This window comes from Plectropomus leopardus, chromosome 16 (assembly GCF_026936395.1).
Source record: "Plectropomus leopardus strain MGB_pleo_1.0 chromosome 16, ASM2693639v1, whole genome shotgun sequence".
Classification (NCBI taxonomy): domain Eukaryota; kingdom Metazoa; phylum Chordata; class Actinopteri; order Perciformes; family Serranidae; genus Plectropomus; species Plectropomus leopardus.
Genome location: NC_142191.1, coordinates 13,768,398 through 13,794,598, shown reverse-complemented (window position 1 = coordinate 13,794,598; position 26,201 = coordinate 13,768,398). Strand labels below are relative to the sequence as shown.

At 41.3% G+C, this 26,201-nt stretch overlaps 1 protein-coding gene across 2 annotated transcripts in view; it reads left to right on the top strand.

Annotated features, from left to right (window-relative positions):
* Positions 1-201: 201 nt before the first annotated feature.
* Positions 202-26,201, top strand: part of sash1a (SAM and SH3 domain containing 1a) — a 225,020-nt gene continuing 199,020 nt past the window's right edge. The window contains exon 1 of one of the 2 annotated variants that reach the window (XM_042504112.2): positions 202-1,598. In XM_042504112.2, coding sequence (XP_042360046.2) covers positions 1,095-1,598 — 504 coding nt within the window. In that variant the 5' untranslated portion in view covers positions 202-1,094. The remainder of the gene's footprint in view (positions 1,599-26,201) is intronic. The other variant, XM_042504114.2, reaches the window with a different exon arrangement.

Here is a 26,201-nt window from a genome sequence, read left to right as displayed (position 1 = left end):
GTTTCTCCTATTACATCAGCTCCACCGCTGCTTCAGTTCCCCACTCACCACATAGAGGGAGCTCATGCGTGTTGAGAAACCAAACCGTGGAAATACTGAATGAGTGAGAGAGAGAGTGTGTATGAGAGAGCGAGCCAGAGAGCGAGAGAGAGAGAGAAAGAGAGAGAGGTGCGGTGAACAAAATCACATCGTAGGGGAAGAATAATGTCACACAAACCAGCAGCTCGGATATTCATTTCCACTGTGCGACAGGTTTAACGCGCGCTTTCGCTCCGCAACAACTTTGACCAAGTCGGTGGGAACCTGGTGACCCACTGTGTGTCTCCCCCGAGGCGGCGTGACAAGTTGGGAGAGTGGGGGAAGAGAAAAAAAAAGGACTCGCATCACTATTTTTAAATGGGTACAGTGAGATTTGGGGGGCGTGGACGGTAGAGGAGCAGCAGCGAGCATGTTGGCTCTTGGCTCCAGTGTAGTGATGTGCCGGCTGGAGGAACTGGACTACTGAGCGGTTGGACGCGGACCCGTGCGGCTGCCGTGGCAGACTTTCTGTCATTTTTGGTGCGCGTTTGGCAGCATTTGGATTTATTCTTTCTGCGCGCTGCCGTTTGGCGATACAGAAGACTACAAGGAGGGAGGATAAGCCGTGAAAACGCTTGTAAGACGCAGCAGCTGCCGCGCGTAACGGACAAAATCTGGTTGATTTAAATGACAATAGTTTGAGGCTTTTTTTTTAATGTTTTTAAGGAAGGGAAATTATTGCGGAGTGACTGCGCATGGTAAGAAAATCTGATGCTTAAATGACATTGTAAGCTGTTTCAAGTGAAGCGATCTTCATTTGTAAATATTGACAGGTGTTACAGTACTGACTGTCAGGCTGAGCCTTTCTTCCACTCACGGATCTGTTGAGGTGGGGATGGTAACTAAACCTTTGGTATGGATAATTCAGAAATTGTTTAACGCAGGCATCTTTACTTTTCTGACACTCGGACAACGCGCACATTGTTATTGACGTCCTTATAATGCGTTTAAAACGCCGAATGGAAAAGTAACCATCACTTCAGCGTCTTATTCCCTCCGAGTTGCGAACAGCCAAAATGACAAGCAACGGACCTGTCATCGTTTACGAGTGGCTGAAGACCCTCCAGCTCGCCCAGTACGTCGAGGCTTTCGTGGATAACGGATACGACGACCTGGAAGTCTGCAAACAAATCGGAGACCCCGACCTGGATGCCATCGGCGTCTACATCCCTCACCACAGGCAGAGGATCCACGACGCGGTAAGGAGGCTGAAAGATGAAGCTAACGAGACGGCTAGTGGACTCTACTTCACCCTGGAGCCCATGCCACCCGCGGCCGAGATTTACACCAGTCACATGGTGGATCAGTATGAGTCCAAACTGCGGGGATCCAAGTCGTGGACCGAGCCCAACAGTGACCGGATTGGGCGCAACGGTGGGTACATGGGCGCGCAGAGGAACCTGACATTGGGCAACAGGAGGGAGCTGGTGATTTACCCAAAGCTGAAGCTGAAGATCATGATCAGGGATAAGCTCATCAGAGATGGCATCAACCTGGCCAAGCCGCCCTACTCTAATAAGGTAAGAGGAAGGTGCATCGTGATGAGAACTTGGCACAGAAGTGACCACCACCTGTCAAAAAAACAAACAATGCCACGCTAGCTTCTCATAACCAGATCCAGTCGTATAACCACTCGAAAACATGCATACAGCCTCTTAACTTTTATTTTGTTATTTTTAAACATTTGGCACTACAAAATGATTGAAAGGGTTTGACTGTCAAAATAAAAGCCAAAAAATCTTTCACTTTGGAGAAAATACAGTTTTCTAGGCTAAACACAGGTTGAATAAGTGGCAGAGGTGGTTGTGTTTGCAGTGTGCCAGAAGTGTTTATCTGGCACAAAAGGGGCTGTCACCTCTTCAGCATCCTCCATCATTTAGCTGAAAGCTGCTGTCAGTCAGATAAATCGCATCTCGTGAAAGAGCTATATTTCACTCACGTGTTAGACATCAAAATAAGTTAAGAAACTGAGTCATAGGTAAATACCAGTGTGATGCATTCACATTTTCAGCCTCACTGCACTTTGCGCAAGTGTGAGTGGTTGCTGTCACAGCGAGTGATGGGAATGAAGTCGCTGCAGATCAATAAGCAGAGAGGAGATCCTGAGGAGCTTTCACCCTGTCTGTGATTTCCTGTAAGGTGGGGGAGAAAGATTTACACTGTGATTATTAATCTACCCTGACCTCACCTTTCCAGAGACTTGCCTCAGCAACATTCAGTGTGGGTGGATCAAATAGGCCCACGAGGATACAAGCACCAGTTCTTTGCTGTGATGAATAGGCCGATGGGCTGTCGATGGCAGGGGCAGTAAATGAAGAGCGCCCAGCTGGGGAGGCTGTCACAGTCCTGGAGCCAGACTGAGAGGGCCTCTTGTTTTCACAGGACTGATAGCGACCTTTCTTTAGAAGTGTGTGAATCATATGCCCTACCAGCTGAGAGGGCTCCACTGAAAGACTGCTGTTTACATACAGGGAGGCTTTTGATTGGCGTGTCTGCAGGTTGCTGAGGAGGCAGAGGTCCAGTCCTCTTTATTTTTGCTGGGGACATACAACAACATGCAGTTTTGTTTACCGCTAATCATTCAATAGGAATATCTAGAGCAGGGATACTCAACTTTCTTTGCCTGAGGGACACTTCTGCAAAAAGACAGGAGACCAGGGGCCAGTCACAGCAACCCCATACATGCTTCTAGGATTTTAGGACGTTTTTAGGATTTCAGGAGGTGAGTTGAGTATCACTGATTTAGAGTAAAAGGCTTGTCAGCTAATTACGGAACAAACAAAACAAGCCCTTATCTATACCAGCGTTTTAACAAAATATGTTCCCCTGTTGAATAGTGTTTCCCTCCTGTTAATGCGTAGGGTTAGGGCTTAGGGTTTAGGTAAGGTTTAGGTAGGGAAAAATGGATATCGATGGGTAAACAGACTTTGACATACCTCTTGCATGTGGTTTGGAAGCTTGTTTTGAATATTGAGACTTTTATTGTCCTATGTTCATTAATGCCAGGCTGTCTGAGGGAGTCTGTCACCCTAGTTTTTGCAGTGTTTGCACTGTTGGCACTGTAATCGTCCCCTGTTGGCTGGCTTTTGGCTGATACAGCAGGTTGAATCAGCATTGGAGCCCATCTGTGAATGAAATCACGCTGATTGGCAGTGCAGCTTATTGAACAAGAAGTGAAATGTAAGTGAGTTGAGCAAATAACCAACCAAAGTTAAAAGGGCGAGAGATCGAACAAATTTGCTACAATTGGTAAGATTGTTTTCTTTAGCCACTGAGCTAGTGCGTTAGTTAATTGCGTTATTGTTCAGTAGCGCATGGTCAACATCATTTGTTCTTTCAACATCAGGTTGTGTTGTAAATGTGCTAACTAGCTAACATCTGAGACACAAGCAACGTAAGGCAACAAAAAAATCAGTGTATGGGCTTTAAGTCAGCAATACATATATTTCTGATTGACATGATTTCCTAGAGAATTATGGACTTAAATAATAAAGTCCTCCTTAGGGCCCACCCAAGGAAATGTTCTTTGTGGTACTCAAGAACTTGCACACTCAGTGCTGATCTAGAGCCTGTTGATTATCCTATTTGAGCCTGAGGATTGACGGCAGAAACAACTGTTCTCAGTAATTAGGTGGTCTAAAAATGCATGGATTTATGTTAAAGTCTCTAAAATGTTCCAGCTTAATAGGTTGGGATGGTGGGTCAAACGAGTAGGCTTCACTGTTTCTTACATCCTGGTTATGTCCTTGTGTGTCAGTTTGATTGTCTGTGTGAATATGCAAATATTCCCGTGTGGGTGTGTATGTAACGGCTTTTCAGTCTGACGCGCCATTTCAGCTGAGAAAGATCCTAAAGTTAATTCATGACTGTATCTACATTATGTATCTACATAATCATTTATTCTGTATGACCCACACATTTTTTTTTTATCATTTACCCTCTCCAGTGCTTGCCTGCCACCAAATTTGCTTTTCCAAGTGATACTAGCTTTGATTCCAATTTTTGCATGTTTTGCACGCTCTTTTTGTCTCGCCTTATATTTCTGCCACATTGGCTGACTGTGAATCCCACAGAGATTTAGGATTTGCGAGGGATTATCAGTCAAACCAGAGCTAAAACAAAGTGTTGGTTCCAGAGGGTTAAACTATCTCGCCCTTTGAAGGCTGTATTTATTTAGAGCCAGAGCTTTGGCATTGAGGTTTTGGAGGAGAATGAGCAGGTCAAGGTCTTTTTTCTCTGTCGCTGTGTGTGTGTGTGTGAGTGTGTGTGAGTGTGTGTGAGTGTGAGTGTGAGTGTGTGTGTGTGTGAGAGAGAGAGAGAGAGAGATCCTGACCCTGTAGTTTAGAATTGGCTCCAGCCCAGTGCTTTTCTCCCCAGGAGGAGTGAGAGGAGTGTGAGAGATGGAGCTGTGACCAGCTCATGGAGGTTTTGACTAACTGGGTTGTGATTGGTCTGTAGATATCTCCCCTCTCTCAGCCTTTGAGACGAGATGTCACCCCCAGCGGAGACTGAGACCAGAGAGGCAGACTCGGGGCAATTACAAGACACACAATGTCTCAAGGGATGTCCATTGTATAGTATAACCAAGATCTCCATCCACATTTAAACTGTCCTCTGTGCTCTCAATAAGCAGGGATTTTCACAGACCCTGGTCTGTCAGCCCTCTGTCTGTCACTGTGTCATTAGCTTTGTCTCCTTTGTTTGTCATTATGCAAAAAGCATAAGAGATATTAGCACTAAGATTCAGAAATCCTCTCTAGCGTGTGCTAGATGATTATCAAACAATTCACTGAAAGGGCTCTGCAGGGTGTAATAAATACCCATGATCCTTATCAAGGCCGTAGAGACCCCTTGTCTGAGAGAGAGTATTATTTCTTAGGATGTAAACAAACACTTGTGCTATGGGCTGAACATTTCAAGATCTCTCATCAGGGAACAATATAAGCAGAGAAGATGGTGCCGCCGCTTTGCCTGTTCTCAAATGCACTGCAGTCATAGAGTTACCTTTATTTGTTTGGTTGAAACTTTCTCATGAATTTCTGATACTGAGAGAAAAAAAATGTTAAACTATCAACTCTGAATGTCTTTCTTTTGAAATATTTGTCAAGTGCACAGTTAGTGTGTCTTCTTTGTCTCTGAGAGCTACTGTACTGAAAATGGTGCTAGGAAGCAGGGTGTATTGTCTGCTCAGTGGTCTCACAATTCCAAAACAAAAAAAAAGATCTCATTCTCTTTCTATGTGCCTAGGTTTTGTGTTTTTCGGGTTGTCCACCATCTGTCCATCCTTCCACTTGTTCCTGGAGGATCACAACTGCTAGGCGGTCATGCAAGTTGTTTTTTTTCTTAGACGTGTTTTATACATTTTATCCGATCTTTTATGTTCAAATCTGCATTACGTCTTTCATCTGGCCGCAAGACCAATTTTCCCTCAGGTACAATAAAGTTGAAGGGTTTTGTAGTTGTCACACAAGTGCAGCAATTGCCATTTTACTTAAACATCCAATTCGATTTCCCCCTCTGTTTCTTATTATCTCTTCTGCACAGTGATTTCTAAGGATTTTAAACTTTTTATCTAATCAGAGAAATACCCCCTTTTACTTTAAATAATCCTGCTCAGTGCCAAACTATTTGAAGATGTGTTTTCATCCTGGTCTCATCCAGAGAGTGCTGCTGGAAACGGCAGACACAGTCAGACATAATAGTGCCTCATTGTTAGTGCTGTTTCGGGAGGAAGCAGAAGCTAAACACGGGGAGATTCTCCATTGTTTGTATGGAAGCTGATGGAGCCGCATGTCCTTTCACTACTGGGCTGTTTTGCATTCCCAATTTCCGTCCATTCAATCGGGCTGCGGAGGCAAGTGTCCAGCATTGTGCTGATGGGTGGGTGATAAAAACCTGGGTGTCATGCAGAGAGAGAAATGCTTGTAAATAGATGGGCACATTGTTTTTGCTGGCTAAATAAGGTTTGGTGGGTGCTTGTAGGGGAGCCGTTCAGTGCGATCCAAGTCTCATTCTACCATACTGTTTAGTATGCCAGAATACAATTTAGTATTCCTCAGTATGTAGTATGTCAAATGCTGTATGCCAAAAATACCAGGATGCGCAACTGCATCTGGTTGCTTTTTGCAGTATCAAAGCCGACATTCTTTTCTCTCTATTCTGACCCACAATCCGCGTTGTGAATTTGTGTTTGTAGATGGTGATAGCAAGAACCATTTTACTTAACGTTGGCAGCTTTGGCACACCTCTTGGAGGCAAGGAGGTCACGTTGACCTCACAGAAGCATTTTTGCTATAACTCCAGAATTCATACACTAATCTAATTCTGACAAGATTTTACACCAACATCTAATAGAATACAATTATTAAGTGATGAAATTTTATATCCAAAAACTCAAAGGTCAACTTCACAGTGACATCGTAATGTTCTGTAAAAACACTTCTCTGGTCATTATTTAATGTCATAACTCGGGAACAGAGGGGGAGACATGTGGTCAGCTACTAAATTGGTGACACTAAATCTTGGGTGTCTACCTATAAACTGCTGATTGTATAGATCTTCTGTGCTGCCGGGTTAAAGATGTGTATGAAGCAGCCATGTTTTTACAATTTGTAGCTTCTTTGCTGCATAATTTAAAGCTCTGTCATCTGTCATGGCTACATGAGTCTGGACAGACATGTACTGTATGTAAACTGTAATTGTTACTTGACTCGTTCATGGAGGCAAACAACCACAAGGCGGTAATTGCAGTTCTTTTTTTATCACGTCATGCTGCAGACTGCGACTGATATATGACCGAGAGGGTCAAAGTTCAAGGCACAATGCTATCATGAGATGGTATGACCCAATTGCATGCATAGTTCATTCAACAGTACGTACTTTCTAAAGGCAGTTGCTGTACCAACTGAAGTAAAGAGAAAAAAAAAGGATGTAATTTGGATCGCAGCTACTGTCTTCACCACCATCCTCCCCCACAGTTGGTGGAGGACAGTTAAATGTTTAAGGCCTTTCTTTCTCTGACTCCCACAGAACAGCTGATCAGATGTGGTGGGTGAGAATCATGAGGCCTCCAGCTTAACTGGGCTGAAGAATGTAAGAAATGCAGTGGTCACCCAGAGGTGTTGTGTCTGTCAGGGGGGGTAAGCAGAAGGAAAGGTAGCTTTACAACTCATTGTTTTATTAGCTTTTTATGGCAAGAAAAGGGGAAGTTCACCACCTTACATGCCAAACACTCACCTCACTTCCTGTTTCAGTCCTTTTATCTTGATTACTACCCCAGCACTCTCGCCAGGCAGGAAATTAGGTTTTTGTTTAAGATGACCCTCTGTTGGCCCACTGTGGTTGTTGAGGGGCCCTCAGGCTGACTGGACAGCTGCCAAGGCTTGGTGTGAAAAATAATTGGACCACCTTTAAAATAATAATGTGCTAATGTGTTGGAATCAAAGTTTTCAAATCTCCCTCCTCTCAGTGCCACCAAAATTTACACATTCGCAGCACAGTGACACTCAGGTTAAAGCGGAGATGGAATTTGATAAAAATAACGCACAGATTTCCATTCAGGCTGCAGTATTTATTCCACTCTGTTTTCCACTGCATATGCATGTGATGTTATTCTACAATGAAAAATACTTATATGGCTAAACTAAGAGCTTTTCCGGTGCCTCAGTGGAACGCTCCAGTGAAAGCTTTTCATGAGCTTCTCATTTAGCCTATGTTTTTTGGCGAATATACTCTTCATCTTCGTCCTGTGCTATAGGGCTGGCGTTATGCCATCAGGAGGGAGAAAGCCTTTCAGAGTTTTCCATGTGCTCTGCCGAAAGCTGTGTTTGCTTAGTCTTTATTAAGGGCTTCTTAAAGGCATAATCAACCAAGGACTCATAAAGGGGAAGTCATAAAGAAGTCAAGGACCAGCCTCTATTGTCCTGAGAGGACAGAGAAAGTCAATTAGCAAAGTGAGCTGCTGTTTACTTTACGGGAAAGCGGGGTTATGCGGGGCAGTTAAAACGGATAGATCACATTCCCATCAGATGAAAAAAAGTCACATATACACTCAATTAGAGGCTTTTTTGTATCAACCCATGTTTAGGGCCTTTTTAAACCATCTTTGTTAGATTGCAAAATTGCAAAGTTAATTAAATCAGTATTTCTAAGTTAAAGCAACTCCAGTAAACTAAGCATACTGTGCTATATATCTGTATTCTGCCAGTTGCAAACTAGTCATATTGCAACATATTTGTGTCATGTTAAACATGTTAAGAAAACAGAACTTGCAGATTTCCTAACTTTTTCGTTGGCAAAATCCTCTTTGTTATGATCAAGTTAAGTCAGACGAACTTGGTTTGCTCGTGTTGCTAACACACTGACTAATTTCACTTGTCATTTTTTAGTTGCAACAACTTTACAAAAAGAAAAAAGAAGAAAAAACAGATACATTTCAAGTAAACTTGATACTAAGACGTAAAGTAAACATAAATTAAAATTATTAAATTTACTTGCCTTTTTCAAGGCAGCGGGTTTCCAAGATTATTTTAAGTAATATTAACATGTCAGATTTTACAGTGTTTAACATGAATTACAACTACCAGTATTTAGCTTTTTGGTGAGCAGCTGGGTCTGGTGAGGGCTGATGGATATCACAGTGACCTTTGACCTCGCTGCTTATGACCCATCGGACTAACACACAAAGCATTGATGTGATCTCAGCAGAGATGATGAAACAAACTGCACATACTTCTGGTTCCTAGTGGATTCTAGCTAAGCAATATCAAATGTACCTTACATTTTATAGTCTATCGCCTCAAGTGCATTCGATCACTTTCCCATCTGTGGAAAATTACAATAATTCATGGGTGAGTTGCACATCTTTGCTCCTGCTAGTCCAAAAACAATAACTGCAAAAAGAGCCACATCACGTCTTTCCTTCAGGTGCAATCACTGCAGAGACATATCCATTCATTGGATGGTTTTCCTCATTTTGTGATGTAGTGAGGGAGTTTCTTTCTTGACCACCCATCTCCTGGGATCCTGTGCAAAATGTGGGAAAACTGTATTTGCAGCTGGCCTTCTCATTTCAGCAGGAAGGACTGAGAGGGGCTCATTCCTACTGTGCTGTTTCTCACATGATCAACTGGCTTTTAAGCTGCTTTTATTCCCCCGGACATGTGAACTCTGTTAAGGAGATGACATTTCACAGAGCTCAAATTCAACAAAACTTGTCTGAGCTTTCTCTCTATCCAGGAGTTGTCAAATAGTAATCTCAACATTTAGACATTTAGTTGGAGTTGAAATATTGAATTTATGCTTGTGACAGTATAAATATCACTACCTCTGGCCTTTGGTGTTATATTGTATTGACACATATGCTCTGCAGTATATGTGTATCTCTTTAAGTTATGCAGTCATGGTAACGGCTTTAAATAAAGCAGGCCAGGCAGTCGGTGCGGCCATTTAGTTTTCCATAGTGGTGCTGGGGAACAGGTCCTGATGACACACATTCATGACAGATACATTATCAGAGCTATTCTGGTCCAAGGTTTCAGCAGCTTCCAGACAGCCTGTCTACATGTCCACATAGTGTCTGCCTCAGGAATGACTGCAGGCTGCATTATCAAAGTATACCTGCTTTTTTTCTTTCTTTTAACTTGTTTTCTAATGTTATTCATTTGACAGGCATGTAGTTAGCACTACCTTTATCATTTTAGTGGCATATATTTAGTTTGCCCTTTCAGCTAAAAGGTAAAAAGTCACAGGCTTGTCACTTGGGCGAGATATTGTTAATCAATACCTTTAAGGTATCAGTCGAAATAGCCAATGTTCTCTCATACATAACAACAGAATGAGTCGATTTCCACTGACTTCCAAAATGATTTATGTGACCATCCTAACAGTTGCAGTTTTAAACACGTCCTTAACAGGCCCCAATATAACATATATTATTGTCCTAATTGTCACAGTTTTTAACATGTCCTCAAAGGGTCCCAAAATGACACATATTACCATTCCAATGTTCGCAGTTTTAAACACATCCTTGATGCATGAAAAAATCACAGTTCAACTACAGACTACAATTTAGGCGACAAAACTATTTGGTTATGTTAAGAAAAAAACATATTTGCCATTAAAATGGCGTTTGTCATTAATGTAACATGATATATATATATAACATGATATTCATCACATACAACATGTCACTAGCATGGTACACAAGTATACTAGCATAGTAGACATACTAGCATAATGGGCCATGTTGTTATTAAAAGAAGTCAGCTTTGTCTTTGGGACACTTACTCCTGTGTAAAAGTCCTGTGTTTGATTCATCCATCACCCTGTTGGTGCTACATCGATAAATGTACAACTTTCGCAGAGTTTTTAATGCCATGTCATGTCTCTTCCTGGTATAAAATATTGTAATATTTCACTTTCTCCATACTGACCAGCCCTATACGCTAGTCAGTGCACGGCATGTAGTTGGTGTATTATCGTTGATTCAGTGTATTAAGTTTGCTTTATCAGCTGTATGGTGAAAAAGTCACGGGATTGTCACCTTAATTTGCCTTAAGTGGCATCATAAAAAAAACATCATTGTGGTTGTTTTTGTTATACAAATGATTTTTTTTTTTTTTTTTAAAAAGGCCCATTTGAACTCATGTCTGAGTCATGTTTGTATCACATGAACTTGAGGCTATATTTTGTGGTTCAGTGCACAGAAAGCACATTCCAGTCAGCAACAGCAAACAGAGGAACTAGCTGTTCAGTGGCTGCTGTAAACATGTTTGTTTTTTACACATTTCTACACCAGCTCTCACTCACTGCTGGCAAATGCAAAACACAAAAAACACCAGCTTTTGAAAAACCGTGTACAATCCTATCATGATAACAGCAGTCTCTGCTGTAGCTGCAGTACATGTACACAGTAATGACCCTCTAGCCCTCTTTGAACAGCAGAGATGGAGTAAAATGAAGATATCAAGTGCCCCAACAGGATGGAGAGTGACAAGAGAGCAGGCCTGAGCATCTGTCTGTGTCAGGATCCAGATTGCAAACGCACTTGCAAATCAACACATCCGCACATGTTTTCCCTCTCTTTGCGTCTCCGTCTAGAACACACTCATTACTACACACGCAGTGATTACTCTGGAGGGGATCATTACATTTTCTCATAAAAACTAACGGAACTTGTTAGAAATACACAACCATACATCGTTGCGTACAGTTCAGACTCTGTATGCGTGCTGTCAGTCATCCCGGGGGTTGGTTTTGCTGTATTGCCTCAGGTAGTCATGTATGACCCACAGTCCAAGAAGGCTAATCACTTCTGACTCCCACGCATCCACAAGCTGGGAGGTCACACACGAAAGGGTCTTTGTTTCAAGTTGCCATGGAGACAAATGGAAAGCTATTTAAATATAAAACCAGGTGTTTTTTCTGTAATCTCACATTAACAATTTGCCGCTGGCAGACACTGAAGTTGAGATTATTGTGTAGTGCTATATAATTCCATTGGCAACCTGTGCTCTATAGAGTTTAAATATTGCACAAGCTATTTGGTTAAGCAGCTCTCTTATAGAGACTCTAATTCATTGTGCTGAAAGGGTCAGATCAGCAAGAATAATCTATGAAGGTCAAGCCATATTTTTTAAACCACTTATGGAAGGTTTAATGTAATATTGCATCATTTGGGGCCGCAACTAATCATTATTGTCATGATCGATTCATCCCTTTGTTATTAATTTGATTAGAGTCAAAGCTTAGTCTTTATTTGTTGGTATGGAAGCAAAAACGAGACACACATATTTGAAATGGACTGAATACTTTATATTGAAACTCAAACACCACTGAATTCATTGCATTGAAATACATTACATCGAAAACAGGGTGTCTGTATTTATTAATCCTGGATTCACCTCTTTGAAAATATATTTCAAAGACATTGACATTTCTTGAATTTCAATTTGAAAAAAATGAAATATGAACATGTATATTTTTAAAATGTTCACAAAGTCCGATCCAAAAATGTAACTTTTAGAATTCTATAATATATTATATTTTTTCACCATGACCTTTCAGATCTGAATTTAAGCAATGAAATTGGATTAACTGGATATATATAAATTTATTTTATTTATTTTTTTACTCTAAAACTTACATTTTTAGATCTGAATTTGACCAGTCAAATCTAAGCAACTTAATTTTTTTCTAATCCTGAAACTTGATTGTTTTTTAAAAATCTGAATTTAAAAAAAATCCATTTTGAATTCAGCATAAGTTCTGATACATAGTTTTCAAAGTAAAATATTTCAATATTGTGGATCATTAGTGTTAAATTTCATTATTAAGTATTAGGTGCGTGTTAAAATTCAGATATTTATGTCTCTTTTGTGCTTACACAGTCATTTTGTCTGATCAACAGTGGTGCTTTCATTTGATTGTTGGCAATAACTTTGTATAAATAAAGTAATCAAATAACGGAATATTTGCAACCATTTCAGCACTAGTCGTCTGCTCGTGTGTGCATAAGAGATGAAATTTAAAAAGAAGTAGGCAGTTTTAAGCTCCTTTTCATGAGTAAAACTCAGCTCTTCTATAAAACGTGACAGAGCACATTCTTGTCATTTTTCTCAAGCCCTGCTTCCAGATTTTGCCCCAACTAGATAAATTAATCCTCTTTCCTATGAAGATGCTGTTAAAAATGAACTCTAACAGCGTTCCCTGCATTGCATGAGGCTCAGACAACCTCCATGATTCAGAGAGATGAGGGCGGAGGCGCATGCTGGTTTGCTAGACTCCTTGATGTTTCCTGCACCGGGGTGAAGAATTTCTTAAAGCACTCAGCAGTTTCGGGAGGGTTAAAGCGCTGCAACCTACAACAGAGCTTAATTGTCCTACATGTAGCTACAGTTTGGCTCATGTCAGTTCATATTATCTTGGACTGTGTTTTAGGGATATAATGTAGGGGTGTAGAGAGATGAGTGAGGCATGATAGCAGTGAGTATGAGTGTTAGAGAGGCAGACAGGGAGAGTGTGTATAATTACCTTGTCTGAAGCTGCTGCCAGCTTGGTGTATGGAACGTAGCACAACCAACTCTCAACCCCCCCCTTATCCCTAATTGGTCCATTTCCAAGGCATGAGGGCAGGGCTGCGCTGAAAGCTTTGATCATGGAGACCACACCAGTGTCGATATGTCCCTACCTGAGTGCTTTTGTAGTGGTTGTGCTCGGCAGGGGATTAAGCCATACTAAACCCAATGAGTGTCTGTGTGTCTGTCTCTAGCTCTGGCCTCCCTGCGGCTCTACATACCTGAATCTGAACCCTAATTACCTGGCAGTTACTACATTCCTCAAACACGCCTACGCAAACACACTCGCACATGTGCTGTGTATTGCTTGTGTTATTTAACAAAAGCAGCAGCGTTTCAGAGCTGTACTTTTGTCTTGTGTGGTTTGCGGCCTTTAATATGATAAGCATTTACAAAACATTATGGGTTCCAACACATTTCAACACAAATATTATAATCTGTGTGAAAAGCTATGTGTGCATGTATCTCTCAGCAAGTGAACACTATGGGACCTAGGTCTCCTGAACTAACACTGAGTGAAGGAAGCGTGTGCCGATGACAGGTGCTTATTTAAAGGAATACTTCACCCCCCCATATTATCATTTGTATATTATTCATTACTCACCCCATGTTACCTTTAATTTTTAAAGAAAATGTTCAGGTTCAGGTTAAGGTTCAGGTTACTTTGTTTTTCTCACACGACTTCACAGTGACGTAAGAGTCCAAAAACTGAGAACATTCTTAATAAATGAAGCAAATGAAGGCCACATTTACTTTTAACAGCAGTTTAATATTAAAACATTGATTTACAAACTCTCACACACCTTGTGCAGTATAATCCAGGTCTCTTATATCCAGTCGCATGCTCAGTATTTCTTACTACATGCAGTCTGCAAAAATGTAGTTTTTAAAACACTTTCGCATAAATAGTCTCACGCATGGACAAATAGCACACCAGTGAAGCACATGTTTGAAATCTGCCCATTCAGTCCTTTGAAAGCCTGCTTCCCAGCTCTTTAATGGCGCAAAATCTAGAGAAAATGTGAAAAAAAAATGCTGTTAGTCAAATTTATTGCTAACTTTGATTGTGGTCATTACGCTTAAGACTTTCTTTGGATCCGTTTGTGGTAGGATTGATCAGAGCTGATCAGATCAATTAGAGTAGAAGCTGCTGCAGAGGCAGGTGAAAGCAAACTTTTTTTGCTGGTTAAACCCAGCACTGGACCACAGGGAGAGCAGTGTCTATGGAAACGCAGTCTCTTTGATCTACACTGGGTTTGGAAAACGATACCAAAATTATATGAATTAACAGTTAACGGTTAAGTTTCACTTTTACTGCATTTGGTGCCCTGCTGCACTGTCGTTGCCCAGAGTATGCTCTGCCACAAGAGAGAGAGAAACGCAGTTCCCAAAACATCTAAATATGATAGCCACTGCTGATATTGTGGCACTGCATCAGAAATACATGAAAGTGTGGGAAATCCTGAAATCACTGTAACAGGATGAGTAATTAATTTACAAATCATCATTTTGGAGGTGAAATATTTCATTAACCTGAAAAAGTCAACTAACAGTAGATGTAGGGTTGATGTGAGATAATGGCTCATGTATGTTCGACAGCATCACTTTATTTGTAGCCCTTTTATTCACCGATTTTTACTTTCATTAATATGCCTGAGCAAATATATGGCAAGAGGACAGTTGGTTAAGCTGACCCCAGCAGCTCTGCCTGAATGTGCTTCAGCCAGCTAGTCAAACTCGTCATTAGTGGATCAATCCAGACAGGCTCAGTATGGAAGGCCTGGAGTTCATCATGATAATTGCTGCTTTTTGACCTCTGTACATGTTGGAGTTAATTGTTCTATTCATTAAGGATTAATCGCTCACCACTCTGCTTCATGCAGGGGACGCCGCTGTGACTGCTGAGGCTGTCCCAAGACCATTTTTGGTCTGAATCTGAATCCCACATCATTAACGCTTCAGTCCTGCGGCTTCTGCGGAGAAAAGTCTGGTCAAATGTGTTTTTGTCTGGGTTAACCTTGCAACACATTATTCAGTTTGCCCTTTCTAAGCTTACTGAAAATACACAGTGAGTGAACTCTAGAGACAGTGGATTATACTGTACAAACTGAGACTTTGTGGGAAACTGCTTTTATTCTGCTGTGTCCACCTCAGCGCGAGCAGGTTTCGAGTCATAAAATAACCAAATGGCAGCAAATGCAAACACTGCACTGTGAGTGTGTTTCCACTCCTGCAGTTTAGTCCCTCAATGCATATTTATGGCTACTTTTTTATTTTGGGATGCTCATGTAGCGTTTCAAGGTCATCCCTTCTGAGATGTGCACTCTTGGTTCTGCTTCATCTGCTGTGTGTGAACCGCAAAACCTCGATTTTCATGTCAGCAGATCTCCCACCCAATGCTCTGCCAAACCAGCCCCTGTTTACTTTAATAGCCCTTGAGACATCTTACTAAAGGAAAGTCTCTGAGACAAATCTGGAAGTGCATCATGTCTTCTCTGGTCCCACAGCATTTTTTTGATGATGGCCTCCAGGGCCTGGCGCCACTGTCCAAGGATCTGAAATCATGCTAACCTCAGTTTAGTCTTTGGGTTATTGTTACACAGCCAACTAAAGTCCTGGCTTGAGTTAAATGTGTGAACAAAGTAGGGCTGAAAAATTAATTGGATTTTATTTTTTTCGCGGTTTTGGCATCCCTCGATTTTCAAAACAAGATAATCGAGATAAAACAATTTTGTGCTTCATGACAAGTCTACCAGTGCTGCTCCCATTTTGTCTTTAGGGCAGAGCACATCCTTTCCTAGCTGATGTGCTCAGCCCACCCCCACCAAAAGTCCAAACAGAAGTTAACAGAAGAGCAAGTTGAAAATGGCGAGTCACGATGCACCGCCTCTCTGGTTGCAGCAATGCCCTGGATTCAAATTCAGTGGGCCAAAAGGATATATAACATACTGTATGATAGCAACAAATTCAACAAAAAAACAAACAACTAGCAACAATGGCTATTAAAAGTCACAAACTGCAATAAAATCATTAAAAAGGAAGAAAAAGATTAAATAGCAAACAATGCAGAACAAGTGAAAAAAAAATGCATAACAACACAACAGAAGAAAAAAACTGTAAAAATTATGACAATAAAAACAATAAATAAATGACCATGTCTGCAAATAACCAAAGCAGGAGCATTGTGCAGCAACTACATTATCCAGCATACACTTAAAATGGACAACAGACACATTCCTATCTATTTTCAGTACCTCTCGTAACTTGTTCCATTTATATGGTGCAAAAAAACTTGCCAATGGGCTGGTGTGACTTTTACTGAAAGGCAATAGTTTATGTAACCAGTCAAGTGACAGATATCTAATACTCAGCTTTGTTTAAATAGGATTAGGCTAAGTCCATATTTATTTCGACATGGGGGATATTACAACGATAGAAGCTTATTACGAGCATTTGAATTTCTGGTTAATATCATGGAATCAAAAGACTAATGGAAAGGAGCGCTAAAACACAGGATGTTCCTCAGAACAGCTTTACATGCTCTGGCTCAACACTGGTCCTTTTGATTATTTCTTGTTGCCCCTAAGGCCTAAGTCCCCCCTGCATAGCAGCAGCAGACTGGTAATCTGCCCCTAATGTGCAGTGGTCGCGACCTTTGGTGGCAGAGGAAGTGCCCTAAATCCGCTAAATCACCTTTTCTCTATGAATCCACACAGCACAGAGCTGATGTCACACACAAAAGGCAAACAATGGACTGGCAGACTGACAGCTCACCCGTCCAAGCCTGAGCGAAGGGGGTAGGGGGGTCATGCATCGGGAATTTTCTTTGCTCCGCCAAACATCCTCACCCAGTTTCACCTCATTCTCACTTACTCACAAACAGGGGAGACAAACTGAAATACAAATAGACAGACTGGCAGACCTGTCAAGCCGATTGAGGGAGAGAGATAAAGACAGACAGTTGGTCAGACAGGCAGATAGTTTTAGACGCACGGAAACAAAACAGCAGAGACAAAGAAAGGCCAGCAGAGATGGAGCTGGATTGAGAAAGAAGTAAAATATTCAGAATTATTAATTTCTCATTTGATACTTAAAGAAGCACTACCACTATCACACTCTCTCATACCCATCACATATTTATTATACCCTGTTTTCATCTGCACTTACAAGGTTGTGTTTGCAGCCTTGGGTGTGAGGCGATTACTCTCATCACGTATACGCTCCAAAGCAGTTAAAAGCTGAATAATTAATGTAGGAACCATTAGATCATGAGTCAGTTCATAAACCGTGTAAGGATGATTGCTGAGGTTTGAAGATAAAGTGACTGAGTGAAGTGCTCGTCTGGGGGGAGAGCAAACTGTAACATGGAAATGCAGTACTTTGCATGAATTTGTCTGATTAAAAACATTTTCGTATTTAAAGTAGGGATATCAGTTTCGGTTCATGTTGCCTTCAATAGCCCACTATCTGTTAACTGGTGATTAACCGGTTAATCTTTAAGGAGAACATATGAAACTAAGTTAAATACAAGAGGCCATTGAATCTGAGCTGTAGCACTGCAATTCAAAGAGTATTCCATTTGGAAGTGGTGAATATTTAATGTTTTGTAATGTAGATGTATTGTCTTTTATCTTATTTTGTGTTAGCTTTGCTGACAGAAAGCAGGCCAGCTGCATTAACTTGCGGGCACATAGTGCCCACTGCCCACACCCTGGTTGGTTGGGAGCTAGGTAATGGCACTGCAGATTCGGTGATCACCACTGGGCATTGCTATGGAAACATGGTGGTCATCCTCCGGTGTCCCTGGTGAAAAGCTGCTTCATTTTGAGTTGTGGCTCAAATTTGACTCAATGTAGTGACCTGAGCGAAAACTAGAGATTGTGCTCAATGTTTCTACAGCACTGGTTTTGTGTCAGGACAGCAGCAGTTACTGGAATGACTGGTGCCGCTAGCTAGCCCACCAGACCTGATGGTGGACGGTGGGGTTGCAGCACTATACTGGTTTTGAGTTACACCATGATATGAATGTGGCAGGTCATCGTACTGTGTACATTTGCTTATCTGTGGTGTTGAACAAAAAATGCAACTGGATGGAGAATCTCACCTTTGTTTTAGTTATTTTCAAAGGGAGACTTTTTAAACAGACTTCCGTCAAAAAAAAAATAAAAATAGAAGACCGCTATCGTACCTTGAAAATCTTACACCGTTGCAACCTTAGTGAGCAGTGCAGAAAAATGAAAAGGAGCAAAATCAACCTATAAACTGACATACATAACCACTTAAAAATTATTATTGACCCTTAACTGAATTATGGTTAACCACTGACATCCCAGATGTAAATGTAGCACAATTTAAGATGATTTTCTGTTTGTTTATGAATTTTATCCTGCTCGTTTTCAAATCTGTAGCAGCAGGTGTGACCATGGAAACCTATGCCATGGACAGCAGCATGGGAACGCTTGGCACTGAGCGTCTCTCAGGCAAACTGTATTGTAATATGAGTCTTTGTTATGGTCACTTAGCCATGTCCCTGGCCTAGAGACCAAACTGCCCCTCCCTCCCCCTCAGATGAGAATACACTGTCAGTCCAGAACAATGAGCTGCAGAACTGGGCTTCAACTCCCAGCAGCCCCTGCAGCTCTGGTCCCTGTCCACTCCATTTATGGAACAGTTGAGTGCCAGTAATGCCACCTACCCCTCTGTAACTTCACCCCACCCACCCTCAGAGCTATGTACACCAATTTAACCCAAATGTGGTCAAAACCACATTCCTAAAACTGGAGTAGATGCTCTGTATTATGCACAACCTGGCAACCTTCATGCTCAGGATCCTCAAGTTGAATAAGAGTGCATCAGAGAGCCAGATAACCTTGCTAATACTTTCCTGCAGATGACAAAAGGTCTTAAATGACTCCGGTGACAGCCATGCTTAGGCCTCTTTGGGAAGTAGACCACAATGCAGGAGTGGAAGTTGAGGACAGCGATTATGTGTGGAGACGGTCTTCATTGTCATGCAGGAATCCTGCAGCTGGGCTTATATCAATTGTTATGTAAAGTGGCCATTCATATTTTACAATCTGCTTGGAATGGAGGACCTGGTTTTGGCTTTGTGTGGAAATGATATAGAGACGAGGACAGGAAGACATATCTGTAAATATGTTGTTATTGTGATGCCCTCGTCTTTTTTTCCCTTTGAGTACCAAATGCCTGAACACATACACAAACCATCTATTCCTCTCTTTTTCCACCATCAGCTGTATATTTCTGCAGAACAAAGGAGTCTGGTCGTTCCTTTTCAGCAGATAAATGTAGGGCAGGCGCACCATCTTGTTTCTTTAATATGTTTGTCTGGAAATCAAAGCCCCCTTGCAGATTCTGTGATCATTACCCGGCAAAATCACAACAGAGTGCGCAAAGCTCAAGTGTTCTTATTGTTGATTAGCACAAGGCTTCTCCTGTAATCCTAATCAGGATATTGATGATGAACTCTCTTCACTTAGGGATGGGGAGAGGCTGAGGAGGCTTTTGTTATGAAAAGGCATTATGTCCTCAGAGGCCGAGACTCAGATGCGACTGTGTATTCCAGTCACACAAGCGATGCTGTTTATACAATCTGAGGCAACAGATTTAGAGAATTCCCCATACTGCCTCACTCCCTGTTGTAGTACTAGCTATGGTTGTTTTAAGTGGTGTCTTGCAAGATGTGTGCCTTAGTGCTTAAACTCAATTAAAGTTCCATCAGGACTTTTTTTCCTAGAGGCTGCTCTCTTTTTGTCTCCTCTGTTTAGCCATGGTAGCTACTGCTGCTCATGCTAACTAGTGTGCCAACAGATAGTTGTGTTTGGGGAAGTTAAAGAGTAGTAGTAACGACAAGTATAATTGTTTTCAAAGTAGATTATATGAATGATTTAATATAGTAATAACATTTGTATTATTGATATTAATTAAGTACTATATGTGCAGCTGTAAAAGAGGGGTCTAGAGCGTCATTTTTTTAACACTTAGCAACCACCATAGTATAAAGAATGAAAGAGTCTGCAATGAGGTGCATGGGTCAAACAGACTCAGGACTTTCAAACAGGAGACTGCTGTTCATGTCGTGCGTTAAATCAAAGATCAGTCGAGTTATTTTTATAATAGCGTATTGTGTTAGTATGTGTAGCCTACTATGCTAGTGACGTAAAAGCTTTTTTGTTGGCAGCAGTGGCTCGGGAAGTAGAGCATGTCATCCACAAATCAGTAGATCAGTTGTTCGATCCCTGTGTCCTCCAATCTGCATGTCAAAGTATCCTTGAGCAAGATACTGAACCCCCAATTGCTCCTGATGGCCAATCCATCAGTGTGAATGTCGAGAAAACTCAGTAGCAGGAGGCACCTCGTATGGCAGCCTCGGCCATCAGTGTGTGAATGTGTCTGAATGACAAGAAAGGTGCTATACAAGTGCAGGTTCATTTACCATTTCCTTTAGCAACCAGTGTACTTATTTCAAGCCATGCCATGATGTTTTTCTTCTAAAGTTAATGCACTTTTGTTGCCTAAACCTAACACCTTGCTTCATGTTGCTTCAACCAAAGAAAGTAAATGCAAAAATGACGTTTTTACCAATGTTCTAAGGACTTGGACTTTTCTCGTGAAAAAGGAAGTTAGATGAGAAATAAGTTGCTATTAATATCAAGATATTTTATTAGCTACTACACAGACACCTTGCAGGAAAAAAAAACACTATTAAACACAACACAACACATTAGGTTTTAAAAATAATGCAGTTTTCCTTTTAGGTAAATGGCACTATTGGAACAGCCACAGTCAACCGTCCAATGTGCCATAAAAACATAGATGGAGGGGGAAATGGCACCACAGCAGCAGAGCTGAAGTAGCTGTACAAACTGCCAGCTTGGCTTATTATTACCACTGGCCCAAAACAAGGCAACCTGAGGCACTGAGATGTCACAACAACTCCCACAGAAACAACACCAATGATCACACAGTGCACATTTTCAGCTCCAAATGGTCACTTTAAATCAGTTTCAAAAAAATATCACAGAAGATCAGTTGTCTAGTTTGGTGGTTCACTGCGAAGCTTCCAACACTAAAATGTCCATTTCTAAATACCTCACAGTAAGGCTTTTACCACATCACCCTGGTTTAGCTTCTAAAGTCCATTTTAAAGTCTTTTTTTAAAGGCTTTACATTACATTTTAAATTATATCATTTTCTTAAATTTTTTTAAGACTCATAAATAGACAAAATAGCTTTATAAAATGATTTTTTGCAGTATACTGACTTTTTCCAAATATTCTACTGTTTTAGTTTTTAAAAATGTAAAATGCATGAATTCCTGTTAGCCATAAGACATTTTTAGACCAAACCCACCTGCCCCTATGGTTTAGAGCAAGAACTTAGGCCCGTCTCACACAGCGAGAGTCAGCAGTGTGGGATGGCAGCCTCGCCAAGCTGGAGCGTGTTTCATGCTTGTGGTGTTCACACATGCTGCGTTGTTGCAACATCACTGCTATGAGAACTGTATTTCCACATTCATAAACACAAATTCCACTCACGTATGAAGTCATGTATGAAGCTCCCTCATTGCCGGCAACAAGGTCCTGCAAATATTTCAAAATAAAATGCCTTGATTCCATCCACAGAGACTTTGTCAGAGGGCTTTTATCATCTATCAGGGAAGTTGGAGTAAAACAGACATCTTTGTATTTCCTCTGTAGCAAAGGCAGACTTTTAAACTGCAGTTAAAAAAAAGTGGTATAGAGTCAATATAACTATCAAAACAACATTTTCGCTATCTATTTCTGCTGATGAACACGGGCGGCACGTGTAAAAAATTGGTGTGTCAATATTTTTCTAGAATGTGCCGCAGCTGGCACGCAGCTGAGGCGCGCCTGACAAGCGCTGCTCAGGCGGGCAGTGTAGATCCTCTAACTTGTTAACAAGGGTGCGGAAAAAAACCAAAACAGGTTCACGCACTGCTGATGCGTGCTGTGTGAAACGAGCCTTATTCTTATTATAGTATTTATTATATTAAATATTTTGTTAAATGAATAGTCAAATCATTGTTAGAAAAAGGATGTTTTTGTTTTTTTTACCAAGTTTTCTACCCTGATGCCTTTCCTCATGAATACTTTACTGCTTGTGTGCTCCTCCCCTCACAGGAAGCGGCACGTTTTTGTACCGGCTGCTTTGTAATAGCTGTCTCATCACTGCGGTGCCATGCCCGCTGTGAAACAGGCCTTTATACTAGATGCACATCACTGCGACTGCAGCGTGAGAAAGCAGACATGCATCTCAACCCCAGTTAGTATCTCAATAGGCCACAGGGGTCTCTAAATTCATCTTATGTAAGCTACTCAGTATCTATGAGGCTCAGGGGTTGTCAGGAAGAGTCTGATGAGACGTGCATTTCCTCTCCGGGAGTTTGCTGGTTTATTGCAGTCTGAATTGGGTGATGATTACAAAATGAGATGACATACTTGTCACTGCCAGTCCCTTAAGTGGTGAAAAAAGTCTTTTCAGCAGATGAAAAAAAAGGTATTTGGTGAAGTTTTCCTGACTAAAATGTAGCATGTTTCGTAAATGGGCCATACTTCTGCTGGAGTTCACTTTTCTCTGTCATCTCATTCAGTGTGAAATTACTGATCAGCATCTCAAACTCTCCTTGCCTCTGTAGTCCAGTGGCTTATTAAAGGCCTTGTGTGTCAAGGATGCTTCCTATCGAGTCAGCACTTGGACCCCCCCAGGAGATGGAAACAACCCCGGGATGTAAAACACGAGCAGAAGTGTGTCGTAGCTTTTTTCATTGTGTGTGTGCATGCCCAGAAGGCTCAGTTTGATATCTTCCCCGAATCGTCTCTCCTCCAGCACTTATCAGACATCCACACTGCATGTCTGGTACTTTAACACATTAACACCACACCTACACTTATCCCAGAGTGTAAACAAGTGCGATATTTTGATGCTGTTAAGCCTTTTCGTAGTTGGACGTTCTCAGTGACAACTTCTCTATTGGGTATTCTCCTCTTGTTGAAAGGGAGCATGAAGCCTGGGTATTTATGTTGACAGTACCCAAAGCCCTGAGTGAAGCCCCCCACTGAACCCCATTCACAACCAGCTCATTATGGGATGTCAAGTCTGGCATCCTTCCTCTTTTCCAAGCCATGGAAGTGTTTTTTTTTTCTTACAGTAATAGGTTACCAAGGCAACATGTAGGAGCACCGCTGAGAGTTTTTTGTGGTGAACTTTCCTGTGATCCTGTGGACAATATGCCCTGTGACAGGCATCACTGACATGCTGGCTGCAGTAATCATAATGACGGAGATCAGGTTAGGGCTTTCTGGGTGTCATTTATTGACAAGCAGTGGGTGACTTAAAGGGATAGCTCAAGTTTTTTGAAGTGGGGTTGTACAAAATACTTATCCATGGACAGTATATTACAAGCAGTAGATGTCAGTCAGCATGGCCCAATTCAGAGAAGCAGACAGGAGTCCGACATGGACACTAAGCAAAGCACAGTTATGGAGAGCTGAGCAACAAAACATATTTTAACCACATAAAAAACATGTCACTTAAAAAATCAAAACCAGTTTAAGTGTATGCTTTATTAAGAGTATTTTCGAAGCTTGACCTTAATGTCAGACAGTGATTTCCAACAGAAAAGTATGCTGATATATTGCTTTTTTAAAATCAGATTATATTAAGAAAAACAGTAATTTTAGCTTGCTGAACACAGGGGCTGCTGGTCTACCACTGCCATTATTAGTCAGTTTGTGTTATTGTGTGACTTTGCCATTGAAAAAGGATTGACCAAATTCACCAAAGTCACGCAATAACACAAACAAACTGATCAAAGCAGCGGTAGGCTAGCAACTCCTGTGTTCAGCAAGGTTAAATTACTGGTTTTGTCAGTGGAGTCTGGTGGCGAGAGCATAGATGGGGAACTGGAGCAGTTTGTTGGAATGAGCTTTCTGACCGAAAAATAAAGTGCTGAAGATACTCTCATTATAGTGCACACTTTAACTAATATTGAATTTCTTAGGTGTGACTTTTTATAGGTGGCAAGAATGCATTTTGTTTTTCTGACCCCTATCCGAAGCAGCACATTAACACTGATTGACATCTACTGTATGTAATACACTGATTGTGGACGGGTACCTCATACAGCCCTTCTTGAAAAAATCTGAACCATCCCTTTGAACCCATGATTTCCTCCAACTCCTTCATTTGCTTTCCATCTTGCATGTCACACCTCAGGATTTGAAAGTGGGGGTGTAAGCCAAAGCAGAAGTAGGTCACTACGTATTGGAGGAGTGATTGAGTGTGTGGAAGTATGCTCTATAAGCCTCAAACGTTTTGCTGCTAAATACCAAGCCCTTGGAGGAATGCACCACTATAGATGAGGACCCACAGTCATCCAATCCTGAGGGGGTTTGGACTCCAGGCATGTCCTGCAGGAATATCCTGACTCAGCCAATTCTGGCATACCCGCAGGCTCTCAGCTGCTAATGTGCTCCTAACTGCGTGTCACGTATCTGCCTACTGAAGGTCAGAGGTCGAGTGGAATCGTTCATCTGGTCTCCACAGAGGCGGAAAAGGCCGCGGCAGAAAGGGGAAGTGTGGCTTGCGCTTGGGCGATGAGAGCCACTTGGGGATCTTGAGCACGCCAAGCCCAATTTCCACCACGCATGCAGGAAGTTATCATTCATATGCTGCGTGTTCAGAGAGGGGGAAGGTTTTTGCTTCTCTTGCTCTTCCTCGGCAGGGCAGTTAGGGGATCTTTGTGACGCGTCATTTGTATCCGTTGGAGAGTTGGGTACTCATGTAACCGGAAGCATAAAGTACACACTGCAAAAAACTTTACGATTTTGAACTCTTGACGTCATGTGACTTGTTGATATCAAAATTGCATCAAGATCCAACTGTAGTCCTCATGAAGCCTTTGTGCTTTTTCATGTTTTTGTCATTTGCATAAGGCTTGGATATCGTAATATCATAAGTCTTTTCCTGGTTTTAAAGAAGTATTTCACCTACATTAAGAGAGTCGTCACATAAAACTAGGCCGTCTATGCAGTTGAAAGAATATAATGAAAGAAAGCAAATCATTTGCTAGATCACTAGAGAAAAACGTAACGTAACCTAACGTTGTCTTTGTTTTTTCTTTTGGGTACCTCCTATGATGGAAAACATTCTTTCACCTAAAGGTAAGACACAATATTTTTATGTTTTCATAAACCTATAAGATGAGCACACTTCTTCATCTCCCCCAATCTGGCTAGAGTTGTTCCAAAACTGATACCAATATTGGAAATGTCTCCAATACTGCCTAAATTGTCAGACTGGGTATCATCCGTTGGGCAAGTACGTGAGTCTATGTACCAATCTGATACCAGGATTTATAAATCTAAACTTTAAAGTGTCATTTCCGAAGAAACAGCAGTTATCCTCGAAGTCAGTCATTTTTCATCACTCTAAAACAGTTGCCTACACAGCAAGTTACACTGTGCTTCCCCTGGCAACTACTGCTAAAGAGCAGTTTAGAAGAAATGATTCCTGGTAAATAATGTAACGTTGGCAAAAAGACAGAAATTTTGTAATTTCTAAGGCATTTATGCACTGTATGTCTTTTTTGATGTAGTTTAACCCGAGCCATGCGGCAAAACGACATCAATCAGTTCACATCCATTCAGGGTTAGTGTATAGCTAATAATTTCTCTCTTTTTTTTAGTACAATGTTATCGGATTGGTATCAGGAAGGAAAAATGGTATTGGAACATCTCTCATTCTGGCTGTTTGCATCAGACTCAGATGGCCTCAATACCATGGTTGGGTGTCAGCTTTCAGTCTGTTGTGACCCCTCCTCCTATTTTTTTTTATCTCCTTTGTAAATAAGAACCACTTTCACAGACATATGATGAGTTTGGCTTGAGCTGCCAAGTCTGGGTCACAATCAAAGAAACCATACACTACACATACTGTGGCAGAATTTAATTCAATGAGTGTTATAAACCTGATCAACTGGCTTTGTAAGATTACACGGCAGTG